The sequence below is a fragment of the Triturus cristatus genome, chromosome 6 (assembly GCF_964204655.1).
Source record: "Triturus cristatus chromosome 6, aTriCri1.1, whole genome shotgun sequence".
Taxonomy (NCBI): domain Eukaryota; kingdom Metazoa; phylum Chordata; class Amphibia; order Caudata; family Salamandridae; genus Triturus; species Triturus cristatus.
In genome coordinates this window covers 520,602,806-520,627,116 of record NC_140589.1, presented here as the reverse complement: position 1 = coordinate 520,627,116, position 24,311 = coordinate 520,602,806, and the positions used below count along the sequence as shown (strand labels likewise).

Genomic DNA, 24,311 nt, shown 5'->3' with positions numbered 1-24,311 from the left:
CTAGACTACAATCAGCAGTAGATGATGCTTCAAGTGGCAGCAAGTGGGTAGATTGCACGGGGGTTACAAGGATGGATTAGGCAGGGCGAAGAAAAATCTTGGAGATTTTTCCCTCTTGATGAAATAAACAACTCCAACGCATACCAGCAACAACTCTATGAGATGAACCAGCATATTGGCAAGTTTGAGAAACCTAAAACCAATAAAATGATAATAGAGGAGAATGAAGTTGCCGAGCTCTTTCTACAGCACTACAAAAGCATATATCAAAAGCAGTGCTCTGTTCTATTGTTCAGCATAGAACACTACTTTGGGTCTTTACAGTTACCCCAACTACCACACTTTCTGGCTGAAGTAATTTTAGGCAAAATAACAACAACAGAGCTTCATGAAGCACTTCAAACAGTTATAAATGATAAGGCATGTGGAAATGACGGATTTCCATCCAAATACAAGGCATTTGCTAAATATTTGCTACCCTTCTTGACAGTTTTAATTAATTATATTAAAGAGGGCAGGGAGGTCCTCTCCCACCCTCAAGGTATCTACTTAAAAGATAAAACCCCATAAATGTGACTTTCTTTTGCCCAATTAGCCTCCTTAACGGGGTCTATAAGCTTTTGATGAAAGTATGGGCTACTTGGATCATGTTAGCAGCTCAACTTTTAATTGATAAGAACCAGGGTGGGTTTGTTGCTAATCGTCTTGTGGTAGCAAACACTCATTTTTTTAACTTAACTTGTGTCCCTCATATCAAACTAGTGCGTTGATAATGATGACTGATGCTGAAAAGACGTTCCATCTCATTTATTGGAAGGTCCTGCTTTTAAGTTCAAATTAATTCGGGTTCCCCCCACAATTCATCTTGTGAATTTATATAAAGGAGTGCAGGCCAAGGTTATTGTGAACTCTAGGATGGCCGGCACGGTATTCATCAATAGATGCACATGTCAGGTGTGTCCCCTGTCCCCAATACTGTTTACATATTTTATAGCGCCATTGGGAGTGAAGTTACGTAGCTGGGGCATCAATGCACCAGTGGAGGAGATGTCCATGCTGAAGCTATTTACAGATTATATTATTCTCTTTTAAAATCAGATAGAGAGACTGTACAGGCGACCCTCAACGTGACTGAGGAATTTACAAGTATCAGTGGCTACAGGATCTATCTAAAAAAATCCAAACCTTTGCTTTATAATGCACAAGTTGTGAACCTTCCAGTTTCTTTGCAGTCACAAGGATGTTTTCAAAATCCAATATGATATCTAGGTATATATGTCACAAATAGTGTTTCTCAGCTTTTTCAGTTAAAATATATAGAAATGCTGAGGAAAATCAATGGGTTGCTTGAAAGGTGTTATTTCTGCCTCTGACAATAACTGGGAGGGTTGCTCTTATGAGGATTTCCGTTTTACCATTACTTTTTTTCTCTAACCTACCAATAAAAATCAGTAACAACTATTTCCAGGAGCTTGATTAGTCTATATGGAGCTTTATTTGGAACAAGAAGGCACCCAGGGTGAAATTGACTGTGTTCCAATTAAATATGGATTAGGGTGGTCGGGCACTTCCCCATATGCAGATGTATTATCAAGCAGCATTAATGGAAATCTTACTGAGATTATTGGAAGATATTGATGTATTGGACGATTTGTTTGGGTAAAATGTTTCAGGAGTCTGCAATCAGCTTGCCAGCTTTTATTAAAACAGCAAAGTTGCCTTGAGGACCAGGTATAAGCCCTTTGTAAGTTTTATCAGATCTCAATGGATTACTCATATCTAAATTTGCAAGAGGGTCATTATGTTTATATCTAGCAGGATACAAGGTTTTGGAATTCCCTGGGTTTCAAGGAGTTAGGTGATTTTTTTAAGGGGCAAGTGCATTACATGGGAAGAACTACACTCCATGGGGCAGGGATCAGTGTAAATGCTTTTTTCTAAGCTTTCGACAGATGACCCATTTTTGACAGTTAATTACAAGGATACAAGACAAGGAACCCACCCTGTTTTCCGTATGTTTGTGAAAGGCAAGCTGACGGGTATGAGCAATTGTTATAGGCTGCTACAAAATCATTCAGTTAAAGACCAAACCAATTGCTCTCTGTGCATATTTCATGAAAAACGCAGTGCAGATTAACTGATAATGATTGACAGGCCATTTCAGAGATAAGACAAGTCTTTGAGAGCAGCGAATTTCAAGAGAATGTCCTTTTTGTCTCATTGGATGATGTACTATACCTCAGCAACCCTCCATAAAATGTATCTGGCTGTCTCTGATCAGTGCTTTCGTTGCCAACATAAAGGTGTAGGGTATATGCTTCATACACTTTTTATGTGTCTGGGATTATCCCAGTTCTGGGAAGAGTTATTTGCAGTTCTCCGCCAGTCTCTACATTCTAGGATAGCTGCAGAGGCAAGCTTAGTATTGTTTGGGGTCTCAAAGGAAAGCCAGCGATTTAATAAGGGCCTTGCAGTATTTTTTATCTCAATCTCGTTAATGATTGCTCGTTCCCTCATTCTGCAAAACTGGAGAACTACTTTGGTGCCAAATATTCACCCCTGGAAGGAGAAAATGGTACGGACCAAGAAGTTCGAAGAAGCATATGCAAAGCGTGTGGGGGGGGGGGGGTTGTCGCCATATGGCACCATCTACAGGTTATTGAAAATCAACCTAGGGCATAGATATTTAACAAACTATCCTATTTTACTACTTCATGAAGTACAGCCTAATCCATGCCATATCCAGGATTGATTTCTTAAGGGAGGGTGGTCCCAAAATCATGTGCTTGCCTCTCCAATACTTCTTCCTCTCACAATGACAATGAACCCAATTCCGATGCGGTTTTTAAATCATTCCGACCTAATCGGTTTGGTAATGGCTTCCGACCGACTCAGAGTGGGAGATTACAACCAACCGAGTCCAATGCATTCGGATGCTTCCAGAAATAATTCAGTCGTACTCTCAATGGGAGCCTATGTTCTGACTGAATGCATAGGCTTCAATTGAAGAAAGGGGTGGCTGGGGGAAATGAGGCACCCTGTGGCATGCACCCCCTGGTGCCTGCCACACTGTGCATGGCTGGTAAGGGGGACCCATGGGTACCACCACCACCAATACCACCACCAGGAATACCACCGCCATCAATCCAATATCACCATCACCAACTGTCAATACCAATACCACCACCAATACCACCACCACCAATACCATCCCCACCAAAACCACCACCACCAATACCAGTACCACCACAACCAATACCACCTCCGCCAATACCACCAATACCACCAACAAAACAACCATCACCACCAATACCACCACCAATAGCACCACCACCTCCACCATCATCACCACCACCAATACTACCACCACCACCAATACCAATACCACCACCACCAATAATACCACCAACACCAATGCCATAACCTCCAATACCACCACCAATAGCAATACCACCACCATCAATTACACCACCGCTACCAATACCACCAACACCACCAATACCACCACCAATACCCCACCACCAATACAAATACCACCACCAATTCCACAAATACCACCACCAATTCCACAAATACCACCACCAATACCACCACCACCAATACCAGTACACCCACCACCAATACCATCACCACCAATACCACTATCAATACCACCAATACCACCACCACCTATACCTATACCAGCACCACCACCAATACCAAAAGCACCAATACCACCACCAATACCACTGCCAATACCATCACCAATTCCACCACCAATACAACCATCACCACCAATACCATCATGACCACCAATACCACTCCTAATACCACCAACACCAAGACCACGAACACCACCAATACCACCACCACCAATACCACCACCACCATCAATACCACCACCAATCCCACCAGCACCAATACCACCACCACCAATACTACCACCACCACCAATAACACCACCACCAATACCAATGCCATCACCACCAATACCACCAACACCACCAATACCACCACCACCAATACCACCACCTCCAATACCACCACCACCAATACCAACACCACCATTACTACCACCATCACCAATAAAACCACCACCACCAATACCAATGCCATCACCACCAATACCACCACCACCAATACCAATACCACCACGAATACCAATACCACAACCACCAATAGCAATACCAGTACCAGTACCAATACCACCACCAATACCAATAACAATACCACCACCACCATCAATACCACCACCACCAATACCACCACCACTAACAATACCACCACCAATTCCACCAATACCAGTACCACCACCACCAATACCACCACCAATACCAATACCACCACCACCAATACCAATACAGCCACCAAAACCACCACCAACATTATCACCATCAATACCACCAGCACCAACACCACTAGCACCAATGCCACCACCACCAATACCACCACCACCAATAATACCCCCACCACCAACAATACCACCAATACCAATGCCATCACCACCAATACCACCCCCAACACCACCAATACCACCACCACCACTATCACCACCACCAGCACCAAATACCACAGCACCATTACCACCACCTCCAATACTTCCACCAATACTTCCACCCACACCAATACCACCAGCACCAATACCACCACCACCAATACTACCACCACCACTGACAATACGACCAATACCAATGCCATCACCACCAACACCACCAATACCACCACCACAATACCAATACCACCACCACCAATACCACCAGTACCACTACCAATACCATCACCACGAATACCACCACCACCAATACCAGTACCACCATCACCAATACCACCTCCACCAATACTACCAGCACCAATACTAGCACCAATACAACCATCACCACCAATACCACTCCTAATACCACCACCATCTCCACCAATACCACCACCACCAATACCACCACCACCAATAATACCACCACCAACAATACCACCAATGCCATCAGCACCAATACCACCACACCAATACCACCACCACCAATACCACCCCCACCAATACCAATACCACCACCACCAATACCAATAACAATACCACCACCAATACCACCACCATCAATAACACCACCAACAATACCACCACCAGCAGTACCACCACCAATACCTGACCACCAAAACTGCCACCGCCGCCACCACCACCACCAATTCCACCAATACCACCACCACTAATACCAGTGCCACCGCCAATACCAATACCACCACCACCACCATTACCGCCACCAATACCACCACCACCAATACCACTACCAATACCACCAATCTCACCACCACTGCCAATACCACCACCACCAATACCACCAATAACATCACGAATACGATCACCAATACCACCACCAATACCACCCCAATACGACCACCAATACCACCACCACCACCAATACCACCAATATCCCCATCACCACTACCACCACCACCACCACTATCACCACCACCAATACCACCAGCTCCAATACCACCAGCACCAATACCACCACCTCCAATACTACCACCAATACCAATACCATCACCACCAATACCACCACCAATACCACCAATGCCACCACCACCAATACCAATACCACCACCACCAATACCACCAGTACCACTACCAATACCATCACCACAAATACCACCACCACCAACACAGTACCACCACCACCAATACCACCACCACCGATACAACCATCACCACCAATACCACTCCTAATACCACCACCAATACCACCACCACCTCCACCAATATCAACACCAATAAAACCACCACCACCAATACCAATGCCATCACCACCAATACCACCACCAATACCACCACCACCAATACCAATACCACCATGAATACCAATACCACCACCACCAATACCAATACCAGTACCAATACCACCACCAATACCAATAACAATACCACCACCACCATCAATACCACCACCACCAATACCACCACCACTAACAATACCACCACCAATTCCACCAATACCACCAATACCAGTACCGCCACCACCAATACTACCACCAATACCACCACCAATACCAATACAGCCACCACAACCACCACCAACAATACCACCAGCATCAACACCACCACCACCACCACCACCACCGCCACCAATACCACCACCACCAATACCACCACCACCAATAATACCACCACCACCAACAATACCACCAATACCAATGCCATCACCCCCAATTCCACCCCCAACACCACCAGTACCACCCCTATCACCACTACCAGCACCAATACCACCAGCACCAATACCACCACCTCCAATGCTTCCACCACCACCCATACCACCAGCACCAATACCACCACCACCAATACTACCACCACCACCGATAATACGACCAATACCAATGCCATCACCACCAATACCACCACCAACACCATCAATACCACCACCACCAATACCAATACCACCACCACAAATACCACCAGTACCACTACCAATACCATCACCATGAATACCACCACCACCAATACCAGTACCACCACCACCAATACCACCACCACCAATACCAATACCACCACCAATACCAATACCACCACCACCAATACCAATAACAATACCACCACCAATACCACCACCATCAATAACAACACCACCAATACCACCACCACCAATACCACCACAAATACCTGACCACCAATACTGCCACCACCACCACCAATTCTACCAATACCACCACCACCACCAATACCAATACCACCACCACCACCAATACCGCCACCAATACCACCACCACCAATACCACCACCACCAATACCACTTCCAATACTACCAATCTCACCACCACTGCCAAAACCACCACCACCAATACCACCAATACCACCGCGAATATGGTCACCAATACCACCACCAATACCACCACCAATTAAACCCCAATACTACCACCAATATCAATACCACCAATATCCCCATCACTAATACCACCACCACCACCACTATCATCACCACCAATACCACCAGCTCCAATACCACCAGCACCAATACCACCACCTCCAATACTACCAGCACCACCAATACCACCACCACCAATAATACCACCAATACCAATGCCATCACCACCAATACCACCACCAATACCACCATCACCAATACCACCACCACCAATACCACCAGTACCACTACCAATACCATCACCATGAATACCAGCACTACCACCAATACAGTACCACCACCACCAATACCACCTTCTCCAATACTACCAGCACCAATGCCACCACCAATACAACCATCACCACCAATACCACTCCTCATACCACCACCAATACCACCACCACCTGCACCAATATCAACACCACCAATACCACCACCAATACCACCACCACCACCAATGCCACTAGCACCAATACCTCCACCACCAATACTACCACCACCACCACCAATACCACCACCACCAATAATACCACCAATATCACCACCACCACCACCAATACCACCACCCTCAATACCACCACCACCAATACCCCACCACCAATACCAATACCACCACCGTTCCACCACTAATTCCACAAATACCACCACCAATACCAATACCACCACCAATACCACCACCACCAATACCAGTACACCCACCACCAATACCAATACTGCCACAAATACCACCACCACCAATACCACTACCACTACCAATACCACCACCACCAATACCAGCACCACCACCAATATCAATACCAGCAGCACCAATACCACCACCAATACCATCATCAATACCACCACCAATAGCACCAAAATACCACCACCAATACCACCACCACCAGTAATACCACCACCAATGATACCACCAATACCAATGCCATCACTACCAATACCACCACACCCAACACTACCACTACCACCACAACCAATACCACTACCACCACCACCAATACCACCACCACCACCAATACCAATACCACCACCAGTACCAATAACGCCACCAATACCAATAACAATACCACCACCACCACCAATACCACCACCACCATTACCACCCCCAATACCCCACTAACAATACAACCACCATTACCACCACCAATTCCACCCAAAACCACCACCAATACCACCAACACCAATACCGGTACCACCACCACCAATACCAATACCAGTACCAATACCACCACTAATACCACCACCACCACCATCAATACCACCTGCACCAATACCATCAATACCACCACCAATACCACCCCAATACTACCACCAATACGACCACCACCAATACCACCAATATCCCCATCACCACTACCACCACCACCACCACTATCACCACCACCAATACCACCAGCTCCAATACCACAGCACCAATACCACCACCACCAATACCACCACCAACACCACCAATGCCACCACCACCATTACCAATACCACCACCACCAATACCACCAGTACCACTACCAATACCATCACCACAAATACCACCAACACAGTACCACCACCACCAATACCACCACCGCCGATACAACCATCACCACCAATACCACTCCTAATACCACCACCAATACCACCTCCACCTCCACCAATATCAACACCAATAAAACCACCACCACCAATACCAATGCCATCACCACCAATACCACCACCAATACCACCACCACCACCAATACCAATACCACCATGAATACCAATACCACCACCACCAATACCAATACCAGTACCAGTACCAATACCACCACCAATACCAATAACAATACCACCACCACCACCACCATCAATACCACCACCACCAATATCACCACCACTAACAATACCACCACCAATTCCACCAATACCAGTACCACCACCACCAATACTACCACCAATACCAATACCACCACCAATACCAATACAGCCACCACAACCACCACCAACAATACCACCATCAATACCACCAGCATCAACACCACCACCACCACCACCACCGCCACCAATACCACCACCACCAATACCACCACCACCAATAATACCACCACCAACAACAATTCCACCAATACCAATGCCATCACCACCAATTTCACCCCCAACACCACCAATACCACCCCTATCACTACCACCAGCACCAATACCACCACCTCCAATGCTTCCACCACCACCCATACCACCAGCACCAATACCACCACCACCAATACTACCACCACCACCGATAATACGACCAATACCAATGCCATCACCACCAATACCACCACCAACACCACCAATACCATCACCACCAATACCAATACCACCACCATGAATACCACCAGTACCACTACCAATACCATCACCACGAATACCACCACCACCAATACCAGTACCACCACCACCAATACCACCTCCACCAATACTACCAGCGCCAATACCACCACCAATACAACCATTACCACCAATACCACTCCTAATACCACCACCATCTCCACCAATACCACCACCACCAATACCACCACCACCACCACCAATAATACCACCACCAACAATACCACCAATACCAATGCCATCACCACCAATACCACCACCAATACCACCACCACCAATACCAATACCACCACCAATACCAATACCACCACCACCAATACCAATAACAATACCACCACCAATACCACCACCATCAATAACAGCACCACCAATACCACCACCACCAATACCACCACAAATACCTGACGACCAATACTGCCACCACCGCCACCACCACCACCACCAATTCTACCAATACCACCACCAATACCACCACCACCAATACCAATACCACCACCAATACCGCCACCAATACCACCACCACCAATACCACCACCACCAATACCACTTCCAATACTACCAATCTCACCACCACTGCCAATACCACCACCACCAATACCACCAATACCACCATGAATATGGTCACCAATACCACCACCAATACCACCACCACTGCCAATACCACCAGCACCAATACCACCAATATCAATACCACCAATATCCCCATCACCAATACCACCACCACCACCACTATCATCACCACCAATACCACCAGCTCCAATACCACCAGCACCAATACCACCACCTCCAATACTACCAGCACCACCAATACCACCACCACCAATAATACCACCAAGACCAATGCCATCACCACCAATACCACAACCAATACCACCATCACCAATACCACCACCACCAATACCACCAGTACCACTACCAATACCATCACCATGAATACCAGCACTACCACCAATACAGTACCACCACCACCAATACCACCTTCTCCAATACTACCAGCACCAATGCCACCACCAATACAACCATCACCACCAATACCACTCCTAATACCACCACCAATACCACCACCACCTCCACCAATATCAACACCACCAATACCACTACCATCACCAATACCACCACCACCAGCACCAATGCCACCAGCACCAATACCTCCACCACCAATACTACCACCACCACCAATACCACCACCACAAATAATACCACCACCATCAATACCACCACCACCAATACCCCACCACCAATACCAATACCACCACCGTTACCACCACTAATTTCACAAATACCACCACCAATACCACCACCAATACCACCACTACCAATACCAGTACACCCACCACCACCACCACCAATACCAATACCACCACCAGTACCAATACCTCCACCAATACCAATAACAATACCACCACCACCACCAATACCACCACCACCATTACCACCCCCAATACCCCACTACCAATACAACCACCATTACCACCACCAATTCCACCCAAAACCACCACCAATACCACCAACATCAATACCGGTACCACCACCACCAATACCAATACCAGTACCAATACCACCACTAATACCACCACCACCACCAATACCACCAGCACCAATACCATCAATGCCACCACAACCACCAATACCACCAACACCAGCAACACCACCAATACCACCACCACCAATATCAATACCACCACCACAAATACCACCACCAGTACCAATACCACCACCAATGCCATTAACAATATCACCACCAATACCACCACCACCACCAATAGCACCACCAATACCACCACCAATACCACCAATTCCACCAATACCACCACCTATACCACCACCAATACCACCACCACCAATACAGTACCACCACCACCAATACCACTACTAATACCAATACCACCACCAACACCACCAATACCAATACTACCACCATTACCACCACCAGCAATACCACCACCACCAATACCACCAATACCACCAATCTCACCACCAATACCACCAGCAACAATACCACCAATACCACTACCAATACCACCACCAATACATCACCAATACCACCACCAATACAACCATCACCACCAATACCACCCTCAATACTACCACCAATACCACCACCAATACCACCAACAATACCACCACCACCACCAATATCACCACCACCAATACCACCACCGCCACCACTATCACCACCACCAATACCACCACCTCCAATACTACCACCACCACCAATACCACCACCACCACCAATACCACCACCACCAATAATACCACCACCAGTAATACCACCATCACCAATACCAATGCCATCACCACCAATACTACCACCACCACCAATACCAAGACCACTACTGCCACCACCAATAGCAATACCACCACCAATACCAATAACAATACCACCACCAATACCACCCCCAATACCCCACTACCAATACCTCCACCAATACCACCCCCAATTCACCCAAAACCACCACCAATACCAATACCACCACCAATACCAGTACCACCACCACCAATACCAATACCACTACCACCACCACCAATACCACCACCATCAATACCACCAGCACCAATACCACCAATGCCACCACAACCACCAACACCACCAATACCACCACCACCAATACCACCACCACCAATACTAATACCACCAACACCAATACAACCACATCAGCACCTCTCGCTCACTAGTAATAGCAGGGGCTTTCCACGAGGCTGAATTTGCAGCCGAGACCATCCCTCCCTCCCTCCATGCCTGCCATAAAGCACAGCCCGTCCTGCATCAGTTGGTGAAGTCAGGACCCTACTACAGCTGGAGTGTTTTTTATTAGGCCAAAGATAGCAATGACTTTACGCAATGCCACACTGCACTCACAGAGACGCCAGGAATTAACCCCCCTATCCCGCTCTTCCTCCCGAGCCGTGACAGTGTGATCACAGATTGAAAGGTGTTGGAGCGTTTTGTTTGTGTTTATAGGTCAGATCAAATGTAACTCTCACTTTACACTTTGTGTCTGTGTGATTTACAATACTTACACATCTTCTTCACTGCACTATTTATCACTACTTTGAAGATGTCGTAGGCTGGTCTCTTCCTCTGATATTTACAATCTAACAAGCGGTCAAGAAGGCCCTTTATTGCAATGCAATAGGTTTCACATTTGCGAGAGTTTAAGCTATTAGTATTGTAAATGACAAAACCAAAACATAAATAAAAGGCATTGTCATTTACAATACCAATAGCTCAAATTCACGTGAATGCGAGACCTATTGCATTGCAAATGCTTGTTGATATAAGAGTTGCCCATGATCTATGGATAGCATAATTAGCACAATTTGGCTACAGGTACATTTTATGCAATTTAGGTAGAGGGGCACCGAGGACACATGGGTTGCATCTATGACTAAATGCTGTCCCTAGCACAACGTAGGTAATTTTGACATATGTGTGTACCCATAGTATACTTTGAAAAAATGGAGGCAACTCCTTGGGAGCCTCATGTTTCACTGGTCTGATACATCATGAAAGGACTTGACTATTTAATGACTGCTCTTTCAAAGCATATGGGTTTTGAATACATTTGTGTGAAAATTGTACTTCAACCCATTTAAAAAAAAAATAATTGTGCCACTGATCCCTCTGAGAACAAGTCAGGATAACTTACTGGATTTTGACCCAGGTATTACACCCCACCACTTTACAAGATTGCTATCCACCATTGAAGTTATGTTCCTTGATGATTGGCCTGTGGCATAGGCAGAAACACAGATATGAGATGCAAGGTACAGCAGCACAGGCAAAGAAGCCGTTGGACACTTTAAATATGAAATGTGTTAGCTAGCAGTATGGGAGAAAAGCGACCAGGAGCTTTGCATGTGAAATGTTTTAGCCAGTAGCATGGTAGGAAAAGTTTGCAATGACTTTACATAGTATCCATTTCTTGGCTAGCAGCACTAGTGGAGAAGACACTGGGAGCTTTAAATATGATCGGTTCGACTGGGCTGTAAAAGCAAAGAAGGCGCTGGGAAATTTAAATATGAAATGTGTGGCACCTGAACTGACATCAAGACTTCGAAAAGGCCAAACTTGTTTTTCACTGCTCTGATATAAGAGCAATGGATAGCAATTAGTAACCGGGTTTTGAAACCAACGGCTTCTGGCAGAAGCAAACAATCAAATCATTCCCATAAAAATATGTACTCATCCAGTACACACAATTTTTAATAGCACTTACCTGTCAATTGAAAAAATTGAAACTATTTGTATAACAACTCTCCATTAAACAGAATGCTTAGTAAAATCATACTCACAGTATCGAAATAAAGATTTACTTTGCCATCTTGTTGCTCGACCTTTCTAACCAAATTATTCTGAATGGGCTTCGAGGGATCCAAGGAGAAGCCACTCAGGTATTGCACTTCCATCAATGCCATGCCACTTTGGTTTCCGTAGATTGAAGGTATATAACTGTGGAAAGAAACTTTTTGAAAAATATAGTCTCTACACATTGATACAGTACAGCTAATATACACCAGACTAGTGGCAGCATGACAAATAGAATTTAGTCTGATACATAGTTCCCCTTCTGAGAACAGTACATTTAAAGTTATGTTGTTTGTGTCAATCCTCTGAAATGAGCCTTGGATCAGTTTTTGCTAATTTTGTGATACCTATAGGTGCAGTACTGGAATTGCAATTATTCGTCCTCAGAATTCGGACAGATGGACAGATGAAGCAGCATTGTTTGAACATGTAACTGTTTGAATTTTTTGCTAGTATCATCAGATTGTGTTCTGCATGAGAGGGTCAGTCTGGGAGAACAAAGCACACTATTCTCAGCCTGCATGAAGGTAACATATGTATCAGTGTTTTCAATAAATGTCAGATCACTCACACATTTGCCAACAAATACAGAAAAACAAGATCGTGAATTTCCTTTGTTCAATTTAGTTTACTGTATGCGAGTATTCAAGAAACTGTTACACCCGAAATAAACCATGGTGCTAAATGTTAACATTTATATGACCTTCTTCAGAACCAGACATATTTGAGAATGAAGCTTTGCATATCCCATAAATATAGAGTTTCAGGTATGCCACCAGTCATCATTCAATACTAGAGGTCTGATATAGAAATATTTAAGAAAGAAGGGTTGCAAGCCCCCTGAAATGTAGTGCCTTAAGCATGCAACTAGTTATCGTCTAACACTAGATGTCTAATGTCAGCTTTAGGAAATGTCTTTTCTTCTTAAGTGGTTCACTGCATTTGTGGAAGACTAATGTGTGCCTGACCTCACAATCCATTAGAACATTAATGCATTCATTGTTATTGGAAGTGATCTGTTTTAATGCTTGTACATGTGTCATTCCAGAGCAAGCAACACAAGGCAGCCAATTGTGCCACTGCCAGAAGGATGCGCCACATAGTTCATAGCAGCATCAAGTATGATCTAGTTAATTAACGAATAAGAAATAAAAGAACTCAGTTTGCCTTAAAAACCCTCACATTGGCACAGAATAGGTGTACAGACTTTAAGAAGAGGCACAATGTCAGGTGAAGTCTTTGTGCTCAATCAGGGGTTGAAGGTCAAACAATTAGGAATCACAATATTGTGTTTACATACTTTGCATGTAAACTACAAAAACATTGAAACAAAAATATAGTGGACCAGAATACCATAAAAACATGCAAGTATATCGAAGTTACTATATTTAGCATATTGAATTTAATGTAGATATTGAAGTACAAAATAATAATTGAATTAAATAAAGTATTTCCAAAAATATCATAACATAACGGTTAAAAATACAACTATACATTAAAAAATAGAAACAATATTTAAAGAATTAATAAAATAGTTCCCTCATTAAAAATAATTGAAATATATTTTCATGAAGAAATAAAAAGATTAGAAATAATAGCAAAGTAAAATAAATATTTAAAATCATACCTAGTCAGTAGTAGAAAAAGTGTTGGACATTGGCGGCATCAGATTTACTATCCCCACTCCAACAAAAGAAAATGTAGGGAAAGTGTGGGACTTTTGAGGGGACAGTGTGGTGTTCTGTATACTCATAATGAGCTCACATGTTGAAACGTGCTGATGTATGATAGGATATAACTGTAGGACTGAGGATTCTAGCTCAGTCGGGTGTTTAAAGTTGCTGTGGCTGGCTGGGGTCTCTGTTACCTGAATCTTAATTATTTTTTTTTACAGCTTATCAAGAATCTACTGGTTTCTTCAGAGAACTTAACATTGGCAACGAGCGAAGAGCTGCTGGCAACGTTTAGGGGTTAAAAAAAATCCATGACCCTGAGACCTCAACACTACAATCAACTTGACGCAACATCTTCAGTGGAGTGGAGTTTGCGCAATTCCGAATTCATGAAAGCATTCCTACTCTAAGGTAATTTTGATTATTTTCATCTGTATGCCTGCACGCGCGACCCAACTGTATCCTGGAGATTCAAGTGTCTAATAATTTCGAGAGTGCACCACATGACGTTACAGATGATGTGTGAGCACTGTTCCCTGGCAACAAAACTAAACAAGGAGCATGCTGCTGCACCGCATCATGTGGCGTTTCGAGGCAACGAGAGCAAACAATAGAGTACTGGTGCACTGCGCATGACGTTAGAGAAAACACATGCGGTGTTTCCTGGCAATGTTACATTAACAAAAAGCGCGTTGGCTAAAAGACCATACTAGGAAGTTGAGGGACGTGTTAACGTTGCTATGGGACGCTTCCCTAAGACCAGAATTATACACATCTACGTGGATATATCAACCATCTATGTCTATGTGGGGTTATTTATAGAGCGCACTATTACTCTAGGGAGTGTCCTGGCGCTAAAAGTTGAAAGGGTAGCAGCGGGGGAAGGAAGGTTACGGGCATGAGTAGAGCCAAGTTTTCAGTTTCTTCCGGAACAGAGGTGTAGATTTTATGTTTCTCAGGTGGAGGGGCATTTTGTTCCAGAGGGCAGGTCCAAGGCAGGAGAGAACCTTGCCCCCTGTCCTGGACTTTCTAATACGGGGGATGTTAGCTAGCAGTAGGTTAGAGGAACAGATATTTCTTTTTGGGGCATAAAATGAAATCTTACGTTTAAGATACTCTGGTCCTATCCCATAAAGGGCTTTCTGGGTAACGAGCAGGGTCTTAAAGATTACGCCTTTCCTCACTTGGAGCCAGTGGAGACTCCTCAGAAGGTGGGACACATGCGCATTCCAGGGAAGCTCAAAGATGATCCGGGCTGCTGCATTCTCAACAAGCTGAAGCCTGCTCAGCAAATAACCAGGCATTCCCAGATATAGGCCATTCCCGCAGTCCAGCCGGGTTAAAATCAGAGCTTGAATCACCTGTTGCCTGGCAGGCCTCGACAGAAAAAATAGAAATCTTCACAAGAGACGCAACAGAGTGAAGCAGGTGCCTACTACCACGTTAACTTGGGCGCGGAATAGCTACTGGTTGTCAAATCTTATCGCCAGGTTTTTCACCACAGGATTGTTGGCCATGGGGGCAGTAACATCCCCTAGCCAGAAGACCTACAGCGGTGTCTCTGTGCCCTTACCGAAGAAGAGTAGCTCTGTCTTCCCTGCATTACATTTCAACTGATTTGCAGTCAGCCACCTGAAGACAGCTGAGAGGCAAGTACTAATTGACACACCAGGTTAGGGCTGGTTGTTCTTCCATGTAAACAGCAGCTGCGTGTCATCTGCAAAAGACTTAATTTTGGCCCCCAACGATTCAACCAACGCAGCAATGGGTGTGAGGTAGATGTTAAACAGGGTCAGACTCAAGGCCGAAGCCTGCGGGACCCCAACCTTCAGCAGACGTGAGGCGGCAGAATAGGGATGGCACCAGACCTCCTGCCCCCTCCCCTCGAGAAAAGGTGCCAGCCAATTCCAGACGAGACACCTGATGCCAATCAAGTGTAGCCGGGTCAGGAGCATTTGGTGCGAGACTGTATCGAAAGCAGCCGAAAGGTCTAACAGGATCAGCAACGCTCTCTCGCCTGCCTCCAGACTCAGCCGAATGGAATCGACCATCTCCAATAGAGCTGTTTCCGTGCGTTGCCTCGGTCGAAAGCCTGACTGGCTAGGGTGGAGTAGGCAGTTCTTTTCAAGAAAGAAAGATAGCTGCTGGTTCACATGTTTCTCCAGGAGCTTTGAGAAGGCCAGGAGAAGGGAGATAGGCCTATAGTTGTCAGGGTCTGAGGGATTAGCCTGGGTCTTATTTAGCAATGGAATAACCTTTGCTTGTTTCCATTCAATGGGAACCATGGCAGACGAGAAGGAGGAGTTCATGGATGGATTTTTGGCCTCTGCACCCAGGGCCAGAATGGAAGTGGGGGCAGGGTCCAATGGAGAGCCTGATTTAAGGCTTTTTAGGGCCCTCAGAGAGTCTTCCAGAGAGATTGGATCAAAAAAGTTCAGAGAACATATTTTCGTGATGGGAGGGGGGCTGTAATTAAGTATTCCCTTATCATTGCCCACTTCTAAGGTATGGCCTGATGTGTTATATCCCATCGTAGGTGGAGGGAGGCTGGCCTGGATGAAATCTATTTTTTCCTGAAAGAATGAGGCGAGTGTCTCACACCATCCCTCAGAGGGCGGTTTCTCATTGGAACCAGCTCTAGGCACGGAGAAGTACTTCACAATTTGGAAGATTTCTCTCGAATGATTGCCTGCCTTTAGAATTTTTGCCTCAAACAGGCTTTTATTGCTAATTTAATTTCTTTTAAATAGTTTCCAAGCATTAATTTGTAGTCTGCTTTAACTACTGGACAGTAGTTTATCCTCCATAACCTTTCTTTACGTTTACATGCTAATTTAGATTTTTTTAAGGTATGGGGTGAACCAAGGGCTGGGCACTTTTGACCTCTACTGTTTGGTACTACTTTCTGGAGCCAGAGCTTGGCAGGCAGACTCAATCCAGTCCTCAACCAGACCCACATCATCGCTAATCATGCCAGTCAACGAGGGTCTATCAGCATTAAGCTTGTTACTCAATGAGTCTGATTCAATTTTACCGAGGGCCCTAAACGTGCGGGGACAGTGGCTCTCATGGAACGGGACATTACTGAGTTTTGGCCATCTGAACCTAAGCATCAAAGGAAAGGGAGGATCAACGTCAAGGGGAATGAACGTAAATATTTGGTCTAGCGTATGCAAGGCCGAGTGGGTCAGGGCCATCGTGGTAGGCAAAAGGCCCAAGGCTGTGCATCTCTCCATAAGTGTATGGCTGTCCTTAAGTTGATCACAGTCCATGTGTAAATTTAAATCCCCTAACAGGACACAATGCCCATACCTAAGTGTTAGAGGGGATACCACTTCACAAAGCCTGGATACAAATCCTGCAGGCATGCCTGGGGTCTGGATATAAGGCCCCCGGAGATTGATTGTTTAGGAGAGAGTGAAAGAGTAAACCCCAGTATCTCTGCCATCTCCAGATTCACCTGGGTCAGAGTATAGCAGTCTTTGAAAATGATGGCTATCCCTCCACCCCTGCCCCCATTCTTATCCTTCCGTACAATTTTATAACCCTTGGGAACAGCTGTCCAGATGTCAGGACCTGAAGAGTCCATGAGCCAGGTCACTGTTATGAACAGAGCATCAAGGTCTTCCTCCCCTAGAAGATCATAGACATCAATCGCATGCTTTGGGAGAGAGAGGGCATTAATTAATGCCACTTTAAATGGAGAGAGCTTCTCAGAGTAGTATCGGGGGCAGGTTTATTACCTTAACGGTAAAATTGCAGGAGATGCATAGATTTCCAGAGGGACCTAGAGTGTCCAAACTCAGCGGTGTACAGCTAGGGGTAATATTGAGGGCATGAAGTTGTGAAGAGGTGTAGGTGTAGCAGTTCTTACTAGTTATGCTCATTTGGGCATGGTAGCTGGTGCTGGACGCCTCCGGGATGCGGACGGGAGCAGACCAGCTTACCTTTGACACGCCTTCGGCCCACCAGTGGCGCGGCCACTACACGCATCCGCGCAGTGGCCCACCTTAAATGCATGTGCAAATTGGGTAAGATAGAGCGCGCACTGTCAAAAATGGCCGCTCTATCAGTCCCGAGTATAAAAATGGCCACCGTCTACACGAAACTCGTGACGGCTGGTTAGAGGGACTCTAACTGCTCCCCACCATCAGCAGAGGCAATCCCCCCCACCAGGTCAAAATAGCAGGCAATGTAATTTTTAAAAGGTACTGGGGGCGCAGGAACAGATGTAGTCAGTATAGGAGCTGAGAATTAAATGCGAGGAAGATAAATCCTCGTAGTTTAAGAAGCCCACCGCTAAACCTTTATCAGCCGGGTCCGCGAAGCGGGCCAGCTTAAACGCATGCGTAAATTGGGTAAGCTAAAGCACGCACTGTCGAAAATAGCCGCTCTAACAGTCCCGAGTGTAAAAATGGCCGACGTCTACATGAAACTGGTGACGGCCATTCAGAGGGACTCTAATTGCTCCCTCCCATCAGCAGAAGCAATGCCTCCCCAACCAGGTCAAAATAGCAGGTAATGCAATTTTTAAAAGATACTGATTATAAAAACATATTCAAATTCATACATAGATCAAGACAATCAAGGAGAACGTAAAACATGCTAAGAACTGGTATAGGCGGTGCAGGAACAGATGAAGTCAGTATAAGAGCTGAGAAGTAAATGCGGGGGAAGATACACCCCCGTAGCGTAGGAAGCCCACCGCTAAACTTTCAACTGTGACTTCCAGAGACAGCTGCTGCTGTAATTACTTCAAGTCGGGTGCCAAGAAAAGATCGCACTTCAAAGATACCGGAGCGGCAATTGGTTTGACTTGTGTGCAGTAAAAGATTGCGGGGTATATTCACAAAAACGTGTGATAAACATCAACAAAAAATGTTAACGCAACTATACACATCGCAGCCTGTCACGGGAAAATACCCTGTGTCAGCGTGGAATTCACAACATGCGATCATCTGCCAATACCGCGGACAATGTCTGCGATACAACCACCTCGATGGAGATAAAAACACAAACCACAACACAAAAAAAACCTGCGATGGGCCAAAGCGCGATAAGAAAACAGTGACAACCAGCGCAAGGGCAGCAATACTCACGCGTAATGCGGGAAAAAGCACAAGGACAGCATATGGAAAATGCCACAGAAAAAAATACATCAACTGCGGAGTACCACGGACGCACCCTGACCGACTGCAGAGGACAATATGTACCCCACAACATCCAAGCACCGTGGAAGAACAGAACCGACAGGCACACAGCATGAAAGAGACCAGTGGAAGACAAATCAGAGCCGCAGGAGCGACTCACCCACCGTGCAGCACACGCACATAAGCAGAAGTGCACCTCGATATTGACAACATCCTGGTACAAACAGCAACACCTCCACAACAGGACACAGGACATAACTGGTTCCGCAAATGTGCACAACATGGCAAATCACATCTGAAACCATAGGAAAATGTAACATGACAATATACAAGTTCAACCTGTAACCTGCACATATGTTTTAATCACACATGCTGTGCAATTTGACATCTTGATTTGTCCCATGATTGCCATGGACGGCCACAATGCGATGTGCTCATGAGAAGTAACTGTCAATGATGGTGTTCCTATGGGCCATTCCTGCTGCAGCTGCAGTGGGATGTGGGCCACCTGCCCCATCGTCACCATCATCGTTCGGTACCTCTTGAACTGGGATCCATGGGGCATTGGTGCGAACACAGATGTTGTGCAACACACAACATGCAACAATCATCTTGTACACGATGTCTGGACTGTACAGGAGCTTTCTACCTGTGCCGTCCAGGCACCTGAAACGTGACTTCAACATGCCAAATGTGCGTTCAATGATGCCCCTGGTGAGTTTGTGGGCCGCATTGTACTGCCTCTGGGCGGGTGTGTCCGGGTCTTGGAGGGGTGTCATCATCCAAGGGCAGAGTGCATATCCTTGATCACCTGTGACAGTGCAGGGAGAAAAGAGTCAATACTTGGTTCGGCAGGATGTGATGGCAGGAACACTAATCCAGTGATGCATGTGCTGGCTGTGTGTGGGGTGAGTGTAAGCCAGCTCTCAGGGAGTAGCTGGTGCTGCCAACAACTCCGACAGTCATCAGGCATTCAGAAATGCAATGTGAGAACAACAAGGGGGAATGACTCGAGTCACACAGGGCTAGTGGCCCCAGATGCACAGCGGCTGACATGGGCCCACTGCCATGGGACGCTGACCTGCGGGAGACTGGGGTTGGGTCATGAGGGCAGAGAATGGCAGAGCATGTGTCATAGGTGCCTTCCGCGGAGTGTCACAGGGGAGAATGGGAGGTCTACCCCCAGGGCATGATGCAGAGGGCACCTGCCAGCTGTGTCCGACAACATGGCGGACCAGACACCAAGTACGTACCTGCCCGTTGCTGATGACAACCCCCAGGCCACAGGCTCAGACACCAACGGTGTTCCACCGGAGGATGACGGTCACTCATGGCGCACAGGGTCAGTGGCACCACGTGTCGCCAGCTTGCGTTGAACAGGGTTAGTGGCACCACGTGTTGTTGGCTTGCGTTGCACAGGGTTAGTGGCACCATGTGTCACCGGCTTCCGTTAAACAGGGTTAGTGGCACCATGTGTCACAGGCCTGCGATATGGAATTATGCCTCACTGATCAAAGGGAGTCTGGTGCTTTGGCCGCTGCCACGGACTTGGGGTCACTGCCATTCAGGATGCAGGACACAGTCCCACATGTGGAACCTACTGGGCCGAAGAGGACGCTGGTGGAGTATGTTAATAAGAAAGGAGTGATGTGGGCCAGCGTCGGGTGGGCCAGCGATGGTCTGCGGAGGCTGCAGAGGTCGCAAGACAGGGGCTTGGAGTTTGCACCGGCAAGTGGTGGGCCCTCTTTGACACAAGACAGTGTCGGCAGGTGAGCAGTGAGGCCCTGGTGTGCGGGCAGGCCTCGTCTGTGAATCAGCGTCCTGGGGTGCAGCAGGAGCTCAGTGTAGCAGGCCCCGCTGCTCATGGCATCAGCCTCGTGGCAGCGCATGCGGAGCTGCACTGTCAGTGACGTTGGCCTTCCCGGGAGTGAACCGCGCTCTGTGCAATGGGGTTTTGACCACACCCCTGCGCAGCCCTGACGTACTCAGGGCCAACACACTACGCTCATGCACACAGGGGTGGACGCAGCATGCGACACTTCCGCTATCTGACCCACGGCCTGGGGTGACATGGATGCGTCCACTGCTCACTACTCTCCAGTCACCAGCAGTTGTGGTCTGCATGGTCATGACTGTGGTTTGCATACCCATATCTGTCCTGCACATCCACACCTCACTTGTCCTTGTGTACATTCCCATTCACGGGTCACTTGCATCCATCGCACATGGCTGCATTCCGCATCTCCACACGTTCAGCTGTTGTGTGGCTGTGGTGCCATGATATGTCTGTATTGGGTGCAGGGGTAGCTCAGGATGACCATGGAGTGGTGTTGTCGTGTCTGGTAGGTGGTCGTAGAGTTCGACATGTTGTATGTGGTTTGATCACATGTACATTCCCACAGTTGTGCGTTGTGTGTTGGTGGCTTTGGGGTGTGTGATGTGTTGATTTGCCACTTACCAACGAGCAGTCCAGTTCCATATGTGCCATCCTGGAAGTGCTGGTTGATGATGGACTGTCGGAAGATGAAGGAATCATGCACACTGCCTGGGTAGTTGGCGACGACTTTAGTGAAGAGTCCCCGGTGGTCCACTATTTCCTGCACATTGATGGAATGCGTGTGCTTTCTGTTGCGGTAGTGGTGTGCAGTATCCGCAGGGGGCACAAGTGGGACATGTGTGCAGTCGATTGTCCCCAACAAGGCTGAGAATCCGGCTATGGTGTAGAAGCCTTGCTTTATCTCCAGCTGTTCCTGCGCAGTGTTGGGGAAGTGAAGGTACTGGGGTATGAAGCTGAGGATGGTATCCAGGACGGGTGTGATGAACTTTGATAGGGCTGGCTGTGAGGCACCTCCGACTCTGGCAGTTGTTGGTTGGAAGGTACCAGAGGCCAACAGGTGCAGCACAGCCAGCAGTTTTGTCTGCGGAGGAATGTTGGTTCTCCGCTGTGTTGGGACCGTCAGCCTGTGGGCGATGTGGATCTTGATGAGGTGGATGGTTGTCCTTTTGAGCCTGTAGATGGCAATGATTTCCTCGGGCGTTAGGTCTGTGATAGTGGTGCGTTTTCAGTAGGTCCACTGTCTTACTCTGCGTTGCCTCTTTGGTGGTCTGGGGGGGTGCGGATCCGGGTCCTAGACGTGGTGGCGGTCCTGAGGGTGGTGGCAGTCCTGGGGGTGTGGCGGTGGGTGTAGTGGTCCCGTTCGGGCTCCGAGCTGCATGATGAGTAGCTCCATGGCGTTGTTTGTTCTTCGGGTGTGGCTGTGTGCGGGGTCCGTTGCCTACTGCAGGTAGTCGTCTGTCTTTACACCTGCTTGAGGCAGGTGTTAAATACCTGCAGCTAACGCGGCTTATTGCCTGTTTTTGGTTTGCTTCGCAGATCTGTCAGTTAGTTGTGAAAGTGGTGTTGTGGTTTTTTCGTGTGTTTTTGCATGGGAATGCCTACTCTGCATCTCATTAGGGTAAGATGGTGGTGCCCACCGTGGAGATAAATTTTGGGGCATTTATCGCGTCTTCTCAGCGTACTTGCATATCGGTGGGCTTTCGCTTCTGAGATTGTAGCCTTGTTGAGTCTCTTATGTTTACTGTTATATGTTATGTAATATATGGCTTGTAGAGTGTGCTAATGCCTAATGGGTTCTTGATGCTAGCATTTGTAAAAACATAACATGGCAGTGACAGAACTATATCCCTGGAGAGTTGGACAGGGGAGGGTGCTCATAAAGGACAACTACAGATTTGATTAAAGCCCAGTTCTAAGATCCTTCATAAATTTTAACATATTGGGTTGGTCTCTCAAATGAAACAGTAACATATTTCACCACTTAGAGGTGGAATGAAGTAAACTTCTTCCTCCCCAATTGTATTTTTTAATTCTAGGGGCAATTACTTTTTTAACCATGCTGGATCATAAGGCACGAGAGGGGGAGTACCATTTAAAGGTATCTTGAAAGAATCTAGGGCCTTCTTGAATATAGCCCTTTGTGTGCCCACCAGAATGCCTTAA

The 24,311-nt window shown here is 46.6% G+C and overlaps 1 protein-coding gene across 1 annotated transcript in view; it reads right to left on the bottom strand.

Annotated features, from left to right (window-relative positions):
* LOC146817360 (CD109 antigen-like) overlaps positions 1-24,311 on the bottom strand; it is a 1,044,213-nt gene that overhangs the window by 73,501 nt on the left and 946,401 nt on the right. Inside the window, exon 31 of the mRNA XM_085610952.1 lies at positions 13,476-13,632. Coding sequence (XP_085467078.1) covers positions 13,476-13,632 — 157 coding nt within the window. The remainder of the gene's footprint in view (positions 1-13,475; positions 13,633-24,311) is intronic.